This window comes from Paramormyrops kingsleyae, chromosome 7 (assembly GCF_048594095.1).
Source record: "Paramormyrops kingsleyae isolate MSU_618 chromosome 7, PKINGS_0.4, whole genome shotgun sequence".
Taxonomy (NCBI): domain Eukaryota; kingdom Metazoa; phylum Chordata; class Actinopteri; order Osteoglossiformes; family Mormyridae; genus Paramormyrops; species Paramormyrops kingsleyae.
The window spans coordinates 8035985-8055107 of NC_132803.1; the positions used below are offsets into that span (position 1 = coordinate 8035985).

General features: G+C 42.6%; 1 protein-coding gene across 3 annotated transcripts in view; it reads right to left on the reverse strand.

Moving 5' to 3' along the window:
• The window catches only part of fgfr1b (fibroblast growth factor receptor 1b), a 43870-nt gene that overhangs the window by 9177 nt on the left and 15570 nt on the right, over window positions 1-19123 (reverse strand). The window contains exons 3-9 of one of the 3 annotated variants that reach the window (XM_023811730.2): window positions 17944-18237; window positions 17127-17213; window positions 16682-16854; window positions 8165-8288; window positions 7695-7885; window positions 7014-7164; window positions 169-359 (exon numbers count right to left, since the gene is read on the reverse strand). In XM_023811730.2, coding sequence (XP_023667498.1) covers window positions 169-359; window positions 7014-7164; window positions 7695-7885; window positions 8165-8288; window positions 16682-16854; window positions 17127-17213; window positions 17944-18237 — 1211 coding nt within the window. Of the gene's footprint in view, window positions 1-168; window positions 360-2608; window positions 2754-7013; window positions 7165-7694; window positions 7886-8164; window positions 8289-16681; window positions 16855-17126; window positions 17214-17943; window positions 18238-19123 lie in introns of all 3 variants that reach the window. The other 2 variants (XM_023811731.2, XM_023811732.2) reach the window with 2 other exon arrangements.

Genomic DNA, 19123 nt, shown 5'->3' on the forward strand with positions numbered 1-19123 from the left:
ACGCACCTCACTGGCTCTCAGCTTCATAGCACTAAGTAATCAGTCAGTTTCGCACATACATGAAATAAGACAAGGGAGATACCAATCTGAAGGGTGGGGCATGATCACTGGTGACAGGCCGGACAGACAGGGGTGAGTGTATCAAATCCCCCATCCACTGCCTATTACCTGTCTGTGCAGGGGGATGCTCTTTGCCAGTTTCTGCACAGCCAGCTGGTCACCAAAGGCGCTCTTCTTGGAAGCGCTGCGCATCTTGAAAATTGCAGTGATGGCCACCATGACGGAGATAAGGAAGAAGCCCACGCAGTAGATGAGCACCTCCAGGTAGGTCTGGCTGGGCACTGGAGATGGTGGCTTGGCTGGGGCACGCGGGGGCAGAAGGGGAAATCAATGTCATCACCAGTGTGTAAAGCAAATCCTGCCAGCATACAACCATGGTACCATGACAACGCCGAGGACAACCACACACACACACGACAATGTCACAGGGCCCTGAAACAGCAGGTCGGACAGCTGTATGTGCCTGTGATGCAAGCAGCCTAATACACAGAAACCCTACAGTGATTACAGCCAGTACAATTGACCCAATTGGCACAGAGCTGTAAGCACAAGGTCCTATTGTGGGGGTTATAAAACGAGCCTTTGTGGCTTTAGGTTTCGCCCCACATTCTCCAGCGGCGTGAGCTGTAGCCGGGCCTCAGATGAGCAGGAAGGAGGCCAGTCGTGTGCAGGACACTTCAGGAGACCATCGCACTATCACAGACACAGCAACAGCTCACAGGGGGCAAGTTTTCATTTTTATTCTTTATATCCCGTCTTTTTTCAACCATGTAGGACTGTTTTTTCATTACAAGCATATCACTTTAGTAAAAACACTTAACTGCTCTGCAAACTCTACTAAAAGGAGACATGTACACATCTGCCATTCAGCCACACACACACACCTTGCAGGATAGCAGAGCTGCAACTGTTTGCACTACCGTATCACTAATGACCACCTCTCTGCCCACTTTACGTGGTGGTGGTCTAGGATTCGGTGATATTCCCAATGAAATTCAGTAAAACTCCTTCAAAACAGAATAAGAACTCTCAAGTCATACAGACATTTGGTAACACTTTACTTAAGGTCATGTTTTTTGTAATTTATAAAACACATTCACAGCAAATAATAATGCATTCATAAAGCATTATAATCATGGCTACAAATGTTTATCAAAAGGCATATCAAATTATAGCCCTGTGTATTATGCATTACGAATGCTTTATGAAGCTATTATCTATAATGCACTATAAATAACTTCATAATGCATTATAATGGTTAGTATAAGAATTCAGGATTTTACTGCATTATGAAGGTATCTATAGTGCATTACAGATGAGAACTTCATAAGGCAGTCATAATACATTATGAACATAGCTATAGTATCTTATGCCTTTTTATAAATTTGTATAGCCATGTTTATAATCTTTATGAATGCATTAGGAACGTGTTTATAAATGACTAAAAACATGGCTTTAACGTTTCTACTAGAGACTACTAGTTCCTGATGTTTCTACTAGGGTTTAGAAAATATGAGTGGAATATCACCTGAAATATATACCTAGAAATCTCTATAATAGGTCACTGTTAACATGACTTACAAATGATACAGTTCATATTACTTTATATGACAAACTGAATGACAACAAACCCAAACAAAAGAGCCTCTTCACTATATAAATGAACAAAGACTGAAAGACAGGCACCTTGATAATTTAATCAACATTAATTTCACTCTGGAAATTAGTTTGATGTTCAGCAGAAGCCACTTGATTATCAAGGTGCACCTTGAAGAGCTGAATGCCCTTTTAGGAAATCACATCAGCTAGACAGACCCTCTCACAGCAGCACAAAAGCATAAAAAGCTGGGACAATTAGGAAGAACAAGTAAAATTATAAGTTTTAATGAAGTCTTCCCCATCGTTTTGCCAGACAATTTCACACAGCTGACAGAAAACAGCTGCTCATATTAAGTGGTTAGTTAAATGTAACTTCCAAGGTAAGATATACTTTATTATAGTACTTACATACTTTAATTTAATTTGACTTCACTTTAGTTCAGTTCTTTAGGTGATCAAAGGCTATACTACTGTAGAACTGGCCACCATCAAGTAGAGTTATGACTCCCACCTGTACACAACCAGCAGCAGTAGCTATGCATGGACAGTCTCGTGAAAAATTATATGATCCTTTTGCACAAGTATGAGTGCAGGTACACTGGAATGCAGCTCTCTGCCTATCCGATTTTGCTCCCCATGAGACACACAGACACAGCTGCAGGAGAGAGCAAGCTTGGGATCACAGTGAAGGGTCAGCCAGTGTGCAGTGCCCATGGAGCTGTGGGTTAAGGGGCATGATTAAAGGCACATGGACATGTGACCACTCTGCTGAGGGTGGGGCTTGAACCACCCCTGAAAGGGGGAAGTTTTGTTCATTAAAACATTCACATAAAAAGCTGGCTAATTGGGGTGGCACTTCATCTGATGGGATTTCAGGAGGACAAACGGACAGCAAAGGAGGCCAAGAAAACCATGTTAAGAAGAGGGTGCAAAAGTAACCACTTAATACCTTTGAGAACGGTTAGCCAAGCAGAGTGGTAAGAGAACCCAATAGAATTGCCCGCCAAACAGGTATACTCCCCAGAGTCATCCACGGACACATTCCTCAGCTGTAGGAGCTCCATCTCTTTGTCCGTGGTGTTAACCCCCGCCGTCTGAAAAAAGGCGACAGAGTCCCCAGAGAAGGAAGAGAGGAAAAAAAAAAAACACAGGATATGAGAGGAAGATGCCAACCAGGTTTGCTTTGACATCTCGGGGGAGGGGGGGCCGTGAGAAGAGGTGGCTCCCCCTTTGTCCCAATCCTGGTCTCCCAGGACATCCCTCTGAAAGCTGGGGAATAGAGGAACAAGCTCGAGCAATAAGAGGAGACCACTCAGCGCTTGGCCAAGATACTGACCCATCACCGTCTGACAAAGGTGGGGAGGCTGGAGTTTGCTCTACCCACAAATACCACAGCCCAACATTTTCTACATGCATCAGAAGGCTACATGAAATGTACCCCAGCAGAACCAACACACACACACAGAATATTAGAATATGAAATCAAAACAGGTACAGCAGGATGAAGAGAGGACACATCAAATTGGAGTGATGCAAAACCATAGCACTTGCATAAATCAAGCAGGGAAAAGAGAATGAGTCGCACAGGACAACTCCTTAAATGTTGAACTCAAATTATTATGATGAATGGTGCCTGAATTATTATGTGCTTCTGAACCTATGCTGAAATGCTATGCAAATGATGTTATTTGCTGAACCGGCAAGACACGAGATGAAATGAAACAAAAGATACACTATATGGACACAAATATTGGGACACCTGGTCATTACACACACAGGAACTTTTATGACTTTGCAAACATAACAGCTTCCAGTTTTCTGGGAAGGTTTTCCGCAAGATTTTGGAGTGTGTTTGTGGGAATTTTTGCTGATTCATCCAGATGAGCATGTTTGAGGTCAGGCACTGATGTTGGACGTGAAGGCCTGGCTCGCAATATCCATCCAAGTTCATCCCAGTGGTGTTCGATAGGGTTGAGGTCAGGACTCTGTGCAAGTCAGTCAAGTTCTTCCACACCAAACACAGGCAACCATGTCTTTATCGACCTTGCTTTGTGCACTGGGGCACAGTCATGCTAGAAGAGAAAAGGGCCTTCCCCAAACTGTTCCCACAAAGATGGAAGCATAGAACTATCCAAAATGTCTTGGTGTTCTGAAGCATTAAGAGTTCCCTTCACTGGAACTAAGGGGCCGAGCCCAACACCTGAAAAACAACCCCATACCACTATCTCTCCTCCACCAAACTTTACAGCTGGCACAATGCAGTCAGGCAGGTAACGTTCTCTTGGCATCTGCCAAATCCTTACTAATCCATCAGACTGCCAGACCGAGAAGCGTGATACTTCACTCCACAAAACACATTTCCATTGCTCCAGAGTCCTGAGAGTGGTGTGCAGTGATGGTGTGCTTTACACCACTCCATCCGAGGCTTGGCATTGCACTTGGCGAAGTGAGGCTTGCACGCAGCTGCTCGGCCATGGAAACCCATTCCATGAAGCTCCTGGCATACAGCTTTGGCGCTGGGGTTAATGCCAGAGGAAGTTTGGAACAGAATGCTGGCAACTATTAGGCCCTATGAGCCTGAGTACTCAGTGACCCCGATCTAATACTTTACATGGTGAGTTTACGGTGTCATACCAATATCAAAACTAGACAGAGATAAAACACAATGTGAAAAATATAAACTTGCAAGTTTTAACATTTCGCGGGCCATGGTAAACAAAATCACACTCAGAACACGATGTGCCACGTAAATAAATAATAAATTGCAATGTGCAAAACAGCAGCATGAGCCAGTGCATGGAGGGCCTGTGGCCAAGCAGTGTTGTGAAAAGATTATTATTATGGTCTCGTATTAATTAACTAACAAAAAAGAAAAAAAAATCGTTCACGTAAAGGAGCCAACTTGTTTGCGACTATCACATGGTTTGAGGACGAAGTGGAACGTTGACAGTTAGCCAAGTTAAAAGCAAACCATTATTTATTAGTCTTATAATAATAATTAAATTAAATTTTAACTCTTTTCTTATGAGCATACATTCACTTCTGAAGAGGCTCCTGGTGAAGCTTTTCGTAGTGTGCCATCAATCACAAAACCAGGAGCCATCAGCCAATAGCATTTGCTAACGGCCATGAACCCGCCCCCAAACTGTCAAAACCACCCCCATGTCAAAACCCAAGTATTATCCATCCATCTATCCATCCATTGTCCAACTCGCTTATCTTTCTGGGTCACGGGGGGTTCCGGAACCTATCCCAGAAGCTACGGGCACGAGGTGGGGCCCAACCGTTATATACAGTAAATGCAAAATAAATTAAATAAACCGTTAAATGTTAGACAAAAATGGATATTATTGGATGTGACCTGCTATCGGTTATGAAAATACTGTTATCTGTTTTTTTTTCCAAACTATGTGGGTAACAGTAAAGCCAGTAAACGCAACTAAAAGATTGGAGAATTTATTTCTGGCCGGGTACAAAAACTGCAGAGGAGAAAGAGTGGACAAAATATTTCCATGTATTCATGGGCAAGTAAAAAAAAATAATTTCATGGTTATTATTATATATTGTTTCGATATCTTATTTTCGTCATATAATGGTAGTTTAACCAACTATGTTGTTTTGTTCTGTAGTTTGTTCTGTTGTTTTGTTTTGTTCACTGCAGTGCAGTGCCTGAAGTCACTGTTTTTACAACAAATCGAGTTTAATCGCACATTAGTGAAGGTGTCTTAAGCATAAATTGAATATAATCAAAATTGAATCCAATTGGGCACTTGTGAAAGACTTTGGCTCTTTAGCGATACCCAGCCCAATCAGAACTATTGCCAGTATGTGCGAACATACAAGAATTGTTTGTGGTCCAGTGTGAAAGACGAAGTACAAGGAAACTTGCAAAAAGATCCACTGAATGGCTGTAGTGATGAGACAGTGGCTGCAGCCTCTGTTTTCAGTCTTGTCTGCTCTTTGACATGCAAATAATACAAACTATCCACCTTCACTAAGGCTACGTTCACATTGCACGACAAATGTAGCCCAAATCCGATTTTTTGCTCATATGCGACTCAGAACGCATTTTTTCAAGACAATGTGAACAGCACAAGTCACATGGAATCCGATTTTTTCAATTCCGATTTGGGCCACTTCAGTATGTGGTCATAAATCAGATACAGGTCTGATTTTTTGCAATGTGACCTCAATCTGAACAGCGAAATTGGCATTCATGCGACTTTTACGTCACTCTCGATCGAAGTTCGTCACAATTCTGCGCAGGCGAAAGTCACCATATGTCTCCGTCAGAGTGCCAAACATGGAGAGAGAAGCTGGCCAGTGGAGGGAGAGTGAGGTGCTGGATTTAATAAGTATTTCGGGAGATAAATCTGTTCAGGCAAAACTGGAAGGTTCATATCGTAACCGGGCAGTTTTCGAATCAATAAAGTGACGTCTTTGTTTTTGCGCATGTGCATCGTGTCTTTGTTGTTTTGTGCGCATGCGGGCCAGTTCAGTATAGTGAACCGTTCACATTGAAATTTGATATTGCCCACATTAAAAAGAGTAATGTGAACAGGCAAACAAAAAATCCGATCTGAGTAGAAAATCAGAATTGAGCATTAAGGCCTGCAGTGTGAACGCAGCCTAAGTTTGCCACTTTCAATGTTATGAAATAAGGGTGGCCACCCCCACCCCCCAGGTCCATGATGATAAAACCCATCCTTCTGGTTGCTGTCACTGAGCATCACTGCTTGAATTTTATTATGATTTGTCTCAGGTCAAATTTGACAAGGTCCATATCTTCAACCATATAATGTGCCTGCAAAGTCGGAAAAGATGTATAATTTTTGAGTTATCGTGCTGAGAAGATGAAGTGTCTGAGCTGGTCCTCTCTTCGAAATCACTCTGTATTTGCTGCTACCGTTTTTGGTGTAATTTGTCTCAAAATTCTATCAGGTCCACAACTTCAACCTTAACGTGTCTGCAAATGCTGAAAAAGACCTGTCAGACACATTTTGAGATATCACGCTAATTATTATCCAGTCCACCAATTCTGGTTGCTGGGGTATGACTTGATTGAGCAGTGGAATAAAGCAGGCAGGTAGGCAGTAAGGAAGAAAGAAGGAACCATACACAAGGTCCAAAATGCTTCGACCAAGCAGATCTGCTGGGCATGTTTCATGGCAAGGAGAAAAAAAAGAAAACAAATGGGAAATACTGGATAGCTGAGAGAAAGACAGCTACAGTAGGTCTGTCACTTTTTTGACGACGAGTGGAAGTACCCTACATCTGAACTCATTTAGTCAATAGCCCCACCCCCCACTGGCAACAGCCCCGCCCACTAGGCGTGGCTCCACCTGGGTGGTTACCTTGAGCCCCCTTCTGGATGACGGTCAGCCAGCCCGACTGACTGGCCTCTCCTATATAATTGGACACTTTGCAAACATACTCCCCACTTTCCTCCTCTGTCACATTGTAGAGCGTCAGCACCTGGGTGTCCGAGCTACTGACCCCCGAATGCTGGGGACAAGAAAGATACAGAAGTAAACAGAAAGTGGATCAAAGATCAAATATCCAAAAGATAACTGTTCTAGAGGGACAGAATTGCAGGGGGATCGCCGGGTTTCTGCTGGGATGGCAAAACCATTATAAACAAAACCATGCTCAACACATAGTAGCAGGTGATATACATTTAAGCAAGGGAAAATCACTCATGTAAAACATTTTGTAAAATACAGTTTCCAATCAAACTGTCTCTAAATTAAGATTTGGAATACTAAATGTCAACTATTTAAATCCCATAAACATTAGTATCGCTACTTTTTTTTCCCCCCAACACTCCAGTAAGGCTAGAAAAATACCACAACCAGAAATTAAACGCCTGCCAAGACATATAGACGGTTGGTGATGCAGAACAAAATCATGTCTGCTCTTTGATGCAGTAACCATATAATGGATCCCTGTGAACCACAATAGGATTCGTCTCTTGTATGTCTACAAAGAAGGGAAGCAATGAAGACGTGGAGCAGGACGAGGGTTTCTGTCCTCACCTTCAGCACACGTACGTAGGGCTGGCCGTCCGGCCCCAGTCGGCTGCCATTCACCTTGATGTGCTTCAGCCATTGGATGTGTGGCTGGGCGTCGCTGAAAACCTTGCACTCAAATTCCACATCACTGCCCACCACAACAGTTCGGTTGGCTGGTAGTCCGGCCTGCAAGATGGGTCTATGTGGCGAACGTTCTACAGGAAACGGATAAAGTCATGCTCATGCCATCTAAACATTGCACCATTTGTTTGTTTGTTTGTTAGGAACCTCACACGGCTATGCACAGCAAAACATGCTGTGAAAATAGAAGTCAAGTGATATATAAAGACAAAGACGAGCAAAAACAAATATTGTTGCCGTCGGAAGCGTTGATTTTGATACGCAGTGCTAGTAAAGACAGTGTCCTTCAATATCCACTGCTCTAGTTTCTAGGTGTGTCCACGGTGATGTGACCTCGCACTGCAGGCTCTTACCAACGACATCCAGTTGGTAGGTATAGTTGATGCTGCCGTACTTGTTTTCCACCACGCAGGTGTAGTTCCCTTTGTCTGAAGGCACGACAGATTCCATAATTATGGTCCACATGTGGTCACGAACCTGGTAGGTGTGCAAACATAATGATAGAAGAATGTTTAAAGATTTGTTTTTTTCATCGAACAAGAGTATATTAATTAAAATATTTGCAAACACTTTACCTAAAGGTGCTCTTCATAAGGCTACATGACATCAATATAACCCCTTCATGACAGGCGACAAAATTAGACAAAAACATTTATAAAGGTTCATTCCAAGGTTCGCAACTCTTGTGTCAAGTTGATGTATCACCTATATCAACTGTCGTAGGTTTTGATGGTGAAACTTACAAGCAATTATTGGTGGAATAATGTTGCACCGTTTTTTTATTCTGTGGAAAATGAAAGATCATATAAATTGCAGAAAAATAAAAGGCTGTGTTCTGTTTTGATTGCAAATGATCCCCCATATAACCAACAAAACGACTTGTTCATCCTCCATTGTTTTGGGTTAGTGGTGTAGTTTTGCACACACAGAACCAGAGACAGGATACACACTACCACAGATACAGGAAAAACATCTAAGTTCTGCACGCACAGAACCAGAGACGGGATACACACTACCAAAGATACAGGAAGAACATGTAAGCTCTGCACATACAGGATACACACTACCACAGATACAGGAAGAACATGTAAGCTCTGCACGCACAGAACCAGAGACAGGATACACACTACCACAGATACAGGAAAAACATCTAAGCTCTGCACGCACAGAACCAGAGACAGGATACACACTACCACAGATACAGGAATAACATCTAAGCTCTGCACGCACAGAACCAGAGACAGGATACACACTACCACAGATACAGGAAAAACATCTAAGCTCTGCACGCACAGAACCAGAGACAGGATACACACTACCACAGATACAGGAAAAACATCTAAGCTCTGCACGCACAGAACCAGAGACGGGATACACACTACTACAGATACAGGAAGAACATGTAAGCTCTGCACATACAGAACCAGAGACAGGATACACACTACCACAGATACAGGAATAACATCTAAGCTCTGCACGCACAGAACCAGAGACGGGATACACACTACCACAGATACAGGAAGAACATGTAAGCTCTGCACATACAGGATACACACTACCACAGATACAGGAAGAACATGTAAGCTCTGCACGCACAGAACCAGAGACAGGATACACACTACCACAGATACAGGAATAACATCTAAGCTCTGCACGCACAGAACCAGAGACAGGATACACACTACCACAGATACAGGAAACACATCTAAGCTCTGCACGCACAGAACCAGAGACAGGATACACACTACCACAGATACAGGAAAAACATCTAAGCTCTGCACGCACAGAACCAGAGACGGGATACACACTACCACAGATACAGGAAGAACATGTAAGCTCTGCACATACAGGATACACACTACCACAGATACAGGAAAAACATCTAAGCTCTGCATGCACAGAACCAGAGACGGGATACACACTACCACAGATACATGAAGAACATGTAAGCTCTGCGCGCACAGAACCAGAGACAGGATACACACTACCACAGATACAGGAAAAACATCTAAGTTCTGCACGTACAGGACCAGAGACAGGATACACACTACCACAGATACAGGAATAACATCTAAGTTCTGCACGTACAGGACCAGAGACGGGATACACACTACCACAGATACAGGAAAAACATCTAAGCTCTGCACGCACAGAACCAGAGACAGGATACACACTATCACAGATACAGGAAAAACATCTAAGCTCTGCACGCACAGAACCAGAGACAGGATACACACTACCACAGATACAGGAAAAACATCTAAGGTCTGCATGCACAGAACCAGAGACAGGATACACACTACCACAGATACAGGAAAAACATCTAAACTCTGCATGCACAGAACCAGAGACAGGATACACACTACCACAGATACAGGAAAAACATCTAAGCTCTGCATGCACAGAACCAGAGACAGGATACACACTACCACAGATACAGGAAGAACATGTAAGCTCTGCACGTACAGAACCAGAGACAGGATACACACTACCACAGATACAGGAAAAACATCTAAGCTCTGCACGCACAGAACCAGAGACGGGATACACACTACCACAGATACAGGAAAAACATCTAAGCTCTGCATGCACAGAACCAGAGACGGGATACACACTACCACAGATACAGGAAAAACATGTAAGCTCTGCATGCACAGAACCAGAGACAGGATACACACTACCACAGATACAGGAAAAACATCGAAACTCTGCACGCACAGAACCAGAGACAGGATACAAAACCCCAGCCTGTGGAGGTGTGAGGCTACACTGCTGTTCATTCTGGCCATATGTAATCCTCCTTTAAAAAGTATTCACCTTCCGTTTTACAGCTGGCTTTACATGACAAATTGTCACTTTATGTCACTCTGACACACAGAAGTCTAGAGTTAGCCTTAACCTCTTCTGTCAATTGAATGGAAAAACTGTCATAACACAAGTTTATGTCAGCTCAAACCTATGACAGTCTACACAAGTGATAAGTCAACTTGACACAGGAGTTGCCAATGCCAGCATTTATGACAGGTACAAAAGTTGGAATAAACCTTTGTAAATGCTTTTGACAAGATGTCAGCTGTCATAAAGGGTTTATGTTGGTGTCATGTAGTCATGAAGTGGTCCCATAATTAGGGTTACCAAGTATTCATCCATACACATAGTACTAGAAGTATTATTTTTCATCGTTTCAATCATTCTACATTTCACATTATATCAAACCTATAATTTCAACAACAAAACAATGTTAAGAAAACTGCCAAGCTGGAATGACAGAAGCTGCTGGTGGCTGGAGGCCATTAGCAATGACCCCAATGGGAAGGTCTTTCTCTGTATTCCCAGCCTCTCCAAAGACGTCCTGCCATCACCACTGCAGGCCACCCCATAGCCAAGACCGTTACCACAGGAAATATCAAGCTTTTAAGTTAAATGGAAGACACACAATGATGCAATGCACTGCCAAGGTCAAGAATATCTTAACTAAGAATAGGTGCATCCTACAATTTTCCAAATGACAGAGTCTGATATACAGGGCGGGGGTTTTACCAGTGATGACCATAAAGGGCTGCATCACATTGTTTCATGCAGCCATTTAGACATTTTTAAATGGAGCAGACAAAACAAACGGGGAGCACTGGCAGCAATATGGCCGTGCCAGTAGTCATAAAACAGGGCGGTGACATGCTGTGTCAGAGACCCTGCGGCAGGCTGCTCCTTCAGCATCCCAAAAGCAGCAGTGGGCTGTGTGAATATTCCAAGGCTTCCCCACCATGCAGAAGCTGACCACATTACAGCAAGGACCAGAGAGACATAAAAAGCACTCCGCCTCTTAAAGGCCCAGCAAGACCCACACAGCTCAGTCTCCAAAACCCCTAAGTCAGAATAACTTTATTTTATTAAGTAAATTTGAAACTGAAAAAGTTATCCTAAAATTGTACAGTTATTGTAACTAGCAATAGTTTTGAGTTTTGTAAACTGAACATTTTTGATGGAGTGCAACTTACTACTGGATTAAGTTATCTAATAACCTAGTATTAAAAGTCAATTTCACATAAAATTCTCGAGTTTTGCCTTTAAAGCGTCTGATGTCATTATGTATGATGCAGGGAAAAATGCAGGGAAAAAAGTTGCTACACCATTGAATAAGAATTTAGGGCAATTAAACAATGATAAATCTATAAGTTATTAAATCACCACGGTCTTGTTAGCGTCATAATATATACAAGTTGAAAGCGTAAAGATGAACTAAATTTATAGGTGTTTAACCAATGACTGTGCCTAATAAAATTTTCATATCATTCCTGTGGCAGGAAAAGGACAAACTGAAGAAGTATGGATTAAACTATTATAACGCTGTCAGGTAGGTTACACTAAAATTTTATTTATGCCTATCAATAAGTTTAGAACAAGTAATCACTGAGCACCTTTTGAAAAGTATTTCTTAAAGCATTTATTAGATCCTGTTAACCATGGTACTCTATCATGACCTAGTTTTAAGATCTGATCTGGATCTGGAGTGAATGCTATATTTTGTATACAGTAAAATCCCATTATAGTGGACTCGCTTATAATGGAATATCATCTATAATGGACGAGGTCCGCTGGTCCTGGCCGTGCGCCTTTAAGAACATGCAGAAAAAGCATCGGATATAGCGGACTCGCATATAACGGAATTTCACTTATAACGGACAAACAATTTGGTCCCCATGCAGGGTCACTTTTAGCTGTAGTTTTGTTCGGCTATAACGGACATGCAGGCTCCGCCTACAAGGCGTGTGGCGAGCCGGTGATATCCAGCGCAGATACGTACGTAGTCGGGATTATTAATAGTCACGCATCTGGTCAGGTGAAGTTGGATTACTACATGTACAATATAATAATCTATAACACAAGTGTGTCTGCTGAGGTGTGGCATGAGTAAATGGTGTCCTGTAGTTGTGTTCTGGGCAAACAGCAATTCCGGATATAACGGACTGTTTTGCCAGGTCCCTTGAAGTCCGTTATAAGTGGATTTTACTGTATTCAACTTAATTTGAATACTTCATTCATATTAGTGTGGTGCAGTTGAAAATGTTGCAAAACCTGGAGGCAATCCAGCTAACCATGACCATTAGCATGTAATCTAAATCTAACAATGTTAACCGGGATTTATTGAATTTCCATTTATTTATGTGTGCCAAAGATTACATATTTGCCTTGGAGAATTTAATTTCTGAAGAATTTAATTTTCCCTTTTCATTAATTGTAAACATCTGCAATTGTCACTGGTTGCACTAAGTGTGAATTAGGCCTCAAACATCCTCGTGCATGGATTCATACAGAGTCTGTCCCCGACTTACGGCGGGGTTCTGTTCTGACAGACAGGTCATACATCAAAATGGTTGTATGGAGGAACAGGACTTTTAGGTCTGAGAATGAGGCTGGGAGATGCGTGTGAGGCTGGGATGGTCACTCTGCCATTCAGTGCAGTACGTTACCGCAGCAGCTATCATACGGCACACAGCACATACTACGTAGCTTAACACTGCTGCATATGGCCATGCAAAATTCATTTTTACGTACATTAACTAAATTTTTTAAAAACGTCAATCGTATGTGGCATGGCATAATGCCATTCTTCCTAGTAAAACGGAGGGATTAGAAGGGAATGAGTTTTCATGGACTACCTAGATTATTTTTACCATTTGTTTACTGTTTGCACTCTCTGTAATGTCTTTGCACTTTGTTTTACATTAAATATGTGTCTCATTTTGCAGCTGTTTGCACAACAATTTACTCTTGAGAACAGTGAGGTTTATCTCATTTGGCCCATGATAATAACTGGCTTATGAGCCAATTCAGAGCTCCATTCTTTTACACTTATGTGCTGATGGGGTCCAGCATTAGAGAGACCAACCATTCGCACTACACCTGTACGCATACTGGTTTGCCTTCTGGCAACAAGCACCTACCAGTGGGAACTGGCATAGAGATCTGGGATATCTTATCCGACCTTCAGCTTCTTCCTGCCTTCCGTGTTGGACGCATAACAGAACTGGCCAGGTGCTACATCGCATTTCCCTACATTGTGGGTAAACAGCCAAAAGTAGAATCTAAATTTGCAGTGATGTCTGGTTTTTTTTTTTATACTGCAATTTACTACACTTGCAATGCGGTAAGAACACCTCACATTAAACTGAAGTGTATTTATTAAACGCATACAGGCAGTGAAATGAATGCTAATGAGGCTGCATTAATCAATCAAAAGCTGTTACATTCTAGTAATGCTCAAGTCAGCGGTGATTTCAACATGACACTGACAAATAGCAGGTTGATGGTCTGAGTCAACTCGTTATCTGATGATTCTGAGTCTCTTGTACCACATCAGTATCTCCCTACTGCACTGACACAATTCCGGAAGGCAGGGCATCCTTCATTATAAATGCAGAAGTTTGAGGGCGGATGTGATTTTGCCAGACAGATACAGTCACACTGGCCCTCTGCACAAGTTGTTTCTTTCCCTTCAGATCCAACCATTTCTTTTCTGTTTCAGGTTTAGTGCGTTTTATAGAGCTGACAGAATGTACTGCAGCAGTGATTAGGGTTGCAACGGTATGAGATTTTCAAGGCATGATAATCGTCTCAGGAAATATTATGGTATCATGGTATACTTTTCTTTCTTATCCCACTGATTTGGAGTGATATAAGTGAGGCTGCAACAAATGCAAAAATATACTAAACTTCATATTTCGGTTCAGAGTGAAGTATACCCACATACTATGTTGCTGGAGAGTAGCAATTTCAACTGACGAACATATGGGATATTTAGGCAACAATGTTTTACATAAATATATGGTTTACAAAAAAATGGCAGGATGAACAGATCAGACAGTGCCAGAAAATGTAATGCAGTGCATGCATGCTCGAAAATGCATGTGCAGGCATTGCTGAGTTTGACAGGCAGTTAAGGAGTAAGGAACAGACACACGTGCAGCTGAGATTCTACATACAGGCGCATTTTTTTTTCCAAAACCAGTGAGCCAGGAAATTGCAGACATATGTGCATAAGGCAAGTTTGATAAATCAATTTTTTTTGTGCATAAACATTTTTTTTGTTCATATACATTTACACCGTTTGATGGATGAGGCCACTGGGCCTGTAGCCTTTCCCCGTCCACTGTACAGAACAGAAGAGCAGCACAGAAACCACCACATGAAGGAATGAATGTTACATTTATAAAGCGCTTTTCAAGACACCCAAAGCACTTTACAGAACCAGTAGGGAGCCAGTTCATCCACTACCACTGTCACCCCCACCTGGGTGATGCAACAGCAGCCATTCTGCACCAGTATGCTCACCACACAGTAGCTAAAGTGGTGAAGGGGCAGAAGATAATTCACCAGTTAGATATAGGGGATGATTAGGAGGCTAGATTTATAAGGGTCACATGGGCTAATTTTAGTCAGGACATCAGGGTAACACCCCAAGTCTATGTGGGTAGATATGTGGGTACCTCTACACCTCCGCATACTGCTACTCACCACAACTACTATAACAACTATTCTTCCTCTACTCTTTCTTTATTGACCTTTGCTCTGTGAAAGTCATTACCACCTAATTATCTTGTACATGCAGTCAACATTCCAGACATGATCTCCACTGGACAAAAAAATGTGGGCTACACGCCTGCAGCCATCTGCTGCAAATCCCTGATGGTGAAATTTACGTCACCTCACTGCGCAAGACCGTAAGCTCACACTGAAAAGTGAAGTATGAATCGGCCTTTACTGGGAGGAACGAAGGGGGGGTTCATCACGCAATTCGAAAACACTAGATAAATTGTGTCCCATATTGGTTAAAAAAACATTTTATTTTTTCAATACAGGGTGACTGTGCAAAATTTGGGACAAGTTCAAACTGTAATCCTCACATTTCCCAAAATAATTAAGTATAAATTTGGCGTATCCGTATGTTTAATTAATGTGTCGGACTTTAAACGTTTATTTGACCTTGTTTATCCACAATATCTCCCCTTTCAAAAGACGTTGTGGCTGCTGAGCTGTCCCTTTCTTCACCGCCACCAGCAGCGCTTATAAATCCCTTCCATGATTCAGCAAAACAGCAGTATGCGGTGTGCTCTGCTAACTGAATTTAATAAACCTAAGGATACGCTGAATATATAGATTACAAACTTTTGAGTTTGTAATCACACACACACACACACACACACACACACACACACACACACACACAGTACTGTGCAAAAGTCTTAGGCAGGCAAAGAAAATGATGTTCAGATTATCCTCGTGTTGGTATAAAACTATGAAATTATTCCTGTCAAAGTGTGTCAGCGTAGCCATTTCAGAACCTCTGCTAAAATCACCCCAGTATTTGCAGCGACCGTCCAGTGCAGCCATGTATTTTTTGACTTGGCCACTAGCTCACCTCATACAGCTAGTCAATCTGTCACTGACTTTTTAAACCAATTTATTTAATTACTTAATTGAGCTGTTGGTGAAATTTAACAAAATCATGGAACGGCCGAGGTGCCCCTGAGGAGAGGTTTGGGAACTGAAGCCGCGTTCATCTAGCCGTCCAACTAGATATCAGTAACTTTTTAGAAAACAGAACAAATTATTACAAGTTTTTATCGTGTTACTCTTAATTTGCACATGTTCTAATGTTAAATTGTGTTTTTTTGTTCTAAGCCAAAGTACACTTGCTACCCAGATAAACAGCTTCAAACATTTCTTTGGACTGCCTAAGACTTTTGCAGTACTGTACTGTATATGTGTGAGACAGAGAGACCAAAAGATGAACCTTTATGACACAAATGTCAAGGGCAATGAAGAAAGCAATAACTGATTCAGTGACGGGGTCAGACAGGGAAGCCCACCTTGAAACCACCAATGCGCTGGTCCCTCTTAAACTCCTTGCCATTCTTGAACCACTTGAGCATGGGGTTGGGGTTGCCGCTTGCCTGACATCGGAACCTGACCGTTTTGCTGGCAGGAACCACCTGCAGCTTCTTCTCCATCCTCTCTGGCTGGGCCCACTGTGGAGCCATAGCTAAAAAGACACAGCTTTAAGTTTCCAAGGCGTTCCTGCCATGTTCTAGCGAGGAAGTGGCACAAACGGCAATTCTGCACTCATCCACAACAAGACAATGAATCTACTTTTTATTTGACTTGTCATGGTTGAAAGTTATGTAGATGTCTTAATCAGTATCATACTCTGCAATTAAGTCAACGCAGTAACTCAAGGGGAAATAAGAAATGAGGTAAGAGGGAGCGCAGAGACTAAAACATGCAAAGTCAGAGGGGCAGAGCAGAAATTCTTACGTGGAAGCTTCTGAGTACTGAGAAGCTTGTTCTCTTCTGAGGAGGATTCATCATCATCCTCATCTTCAGAGGAGGCCAGGTGGTCCACTGGAAAGGAGTCAAGAAATCCACTGAACCAGATACATTTGCTTGGAAAAAATACCCAAATAAAGACACATCACAGAATATGTACTTCCTACTAATGGCAAGTCATGGTATGTAAAAGTTCAAACTTTGCAATTTATTTGCTGAGTGAGCAGATTCTAGCCACTTGAGATAAAAGCGATCGTCCATTAAGAGATAACATGAGACTACAGCACCCTCTGCTGTAAGGCACACAAGACAGGAATAAAGAACCCCAAACACGTTCTCGGCTCTGAGGATTGACCGCTTCAGGAGTCCCCACAGCTGAGAACTACCCAGCGACACATCTAACCAGAGAAGCAGATACAGAACAAGGGCTGGTCCTGTGCTCAGACACAGGGTGTGATGAGGTTCTAGCCTCCACCCAATAGGCTTTGTCCATATGGAAGCCACTGGAGCAACCATGCGAGGTAATATCGAGTTGCAGCTTGAAGGGAGTTGCTGACAAACAGGTACACGTATACCCAATAACCAGACTTTCCACTCTGAAATCAGTTGTCTAAACCTGTTAGACAACAAGGGCCCTTGTTCAGTTGTATAAGCAGATGTTTTTTCGAACCACTTCAAGGAAAATGATCTATGGAGAAAGTGGCCAGGTCAATAACCACAGTTAAGTAAAAGAGTTACAATAAACCAACCACCAGCCTCACATCCATTGACCTGGAATAAATGAAATGGACACCTACAGACGTACCTGAGACGTTGACAGCAAACAGGGCACTGCCATTTCCCCAAGGCCCTATGGCAAGGCAGCCGTACATCCCAGAGTCAGCTGGCTCCACCCCCTCGATCTCCAGCCGGCCATTCCGCAAGCGAGTGTGATCCCCATCACGAATGGCCACCTGGTCCTTTGTCCAGCCGACTGCTGACGTCATCACAGCCACTGCCCCCTCCCCCTCCTCCTCCTCCACAGCAGGGCAGCGCAGTACTAAATGATCCCCAGGGTACAAAGTGTACTGCTCCGCATCGGGGGGCAGCTCATGGGGGACTGAGGGTGCACAACAAATACAAAAAAGTACGCATCTGGGGCCAAAATGAGGACTTTCCATTTTACGTAGACAGGACCACACAAAACAGACAAAAACTCCACCGACACAGACAACAACTGCAATTATAAGGGGACATCAAAGACTACAACTAGACCAGCCGGAACACAAAGGAAAACCAAAGACCACCACTAGACCAGCCGGAACACAAAGGAACACCAAAGACCACCACTAGACCAGCAGGAACAAAAAGGAACACCAGAGACCACCACTAGACCAGCAGGAACACAAAGGAACACCAAAGACCACCACTAGACCAGCAGGAACACAAAGGAACACATAAGACCACCACTAGACCAGCCGGAACACAAAGGAAAACCAAAGACCACCACTAGACCAGCCGGAACACAAAGGAACACCCAATACCACTACTAGACAAGCAGGAACACAAAGGAACACCCAATACCACTACTAGACAAGCAGGAACAAAAAGCTAACTGCAAAGATTATAAAAAATGGTCCAAAAAACATCACATAAATTATGAAAAAAAGATTTGAAGATTTTCCTACTGATATCACCTAGGGACACGATTTTGAAGAGAAAAAAAACACTAAATCCAATCAACAGGAAATCAAAGACAGGAGCTTACATACACAGCTACCTGCAAGCGAATGTGATATTGAAACACCAACATCCGCATCCAGCTTTATACCCTTTATATTGGACCCAAGTGTAAGGGTCACTATATTAACAGAAGACACTGACTCAGATGTTGAAAGGGTTAACAGGAAAAGGTACAGTAGCAGTGACATCAATGAGGTCACCTCTCTTACTGAAACAGTTTAAATTATATCCCAGACTATTGTTCTGAGTACAAAAAAAAGCAG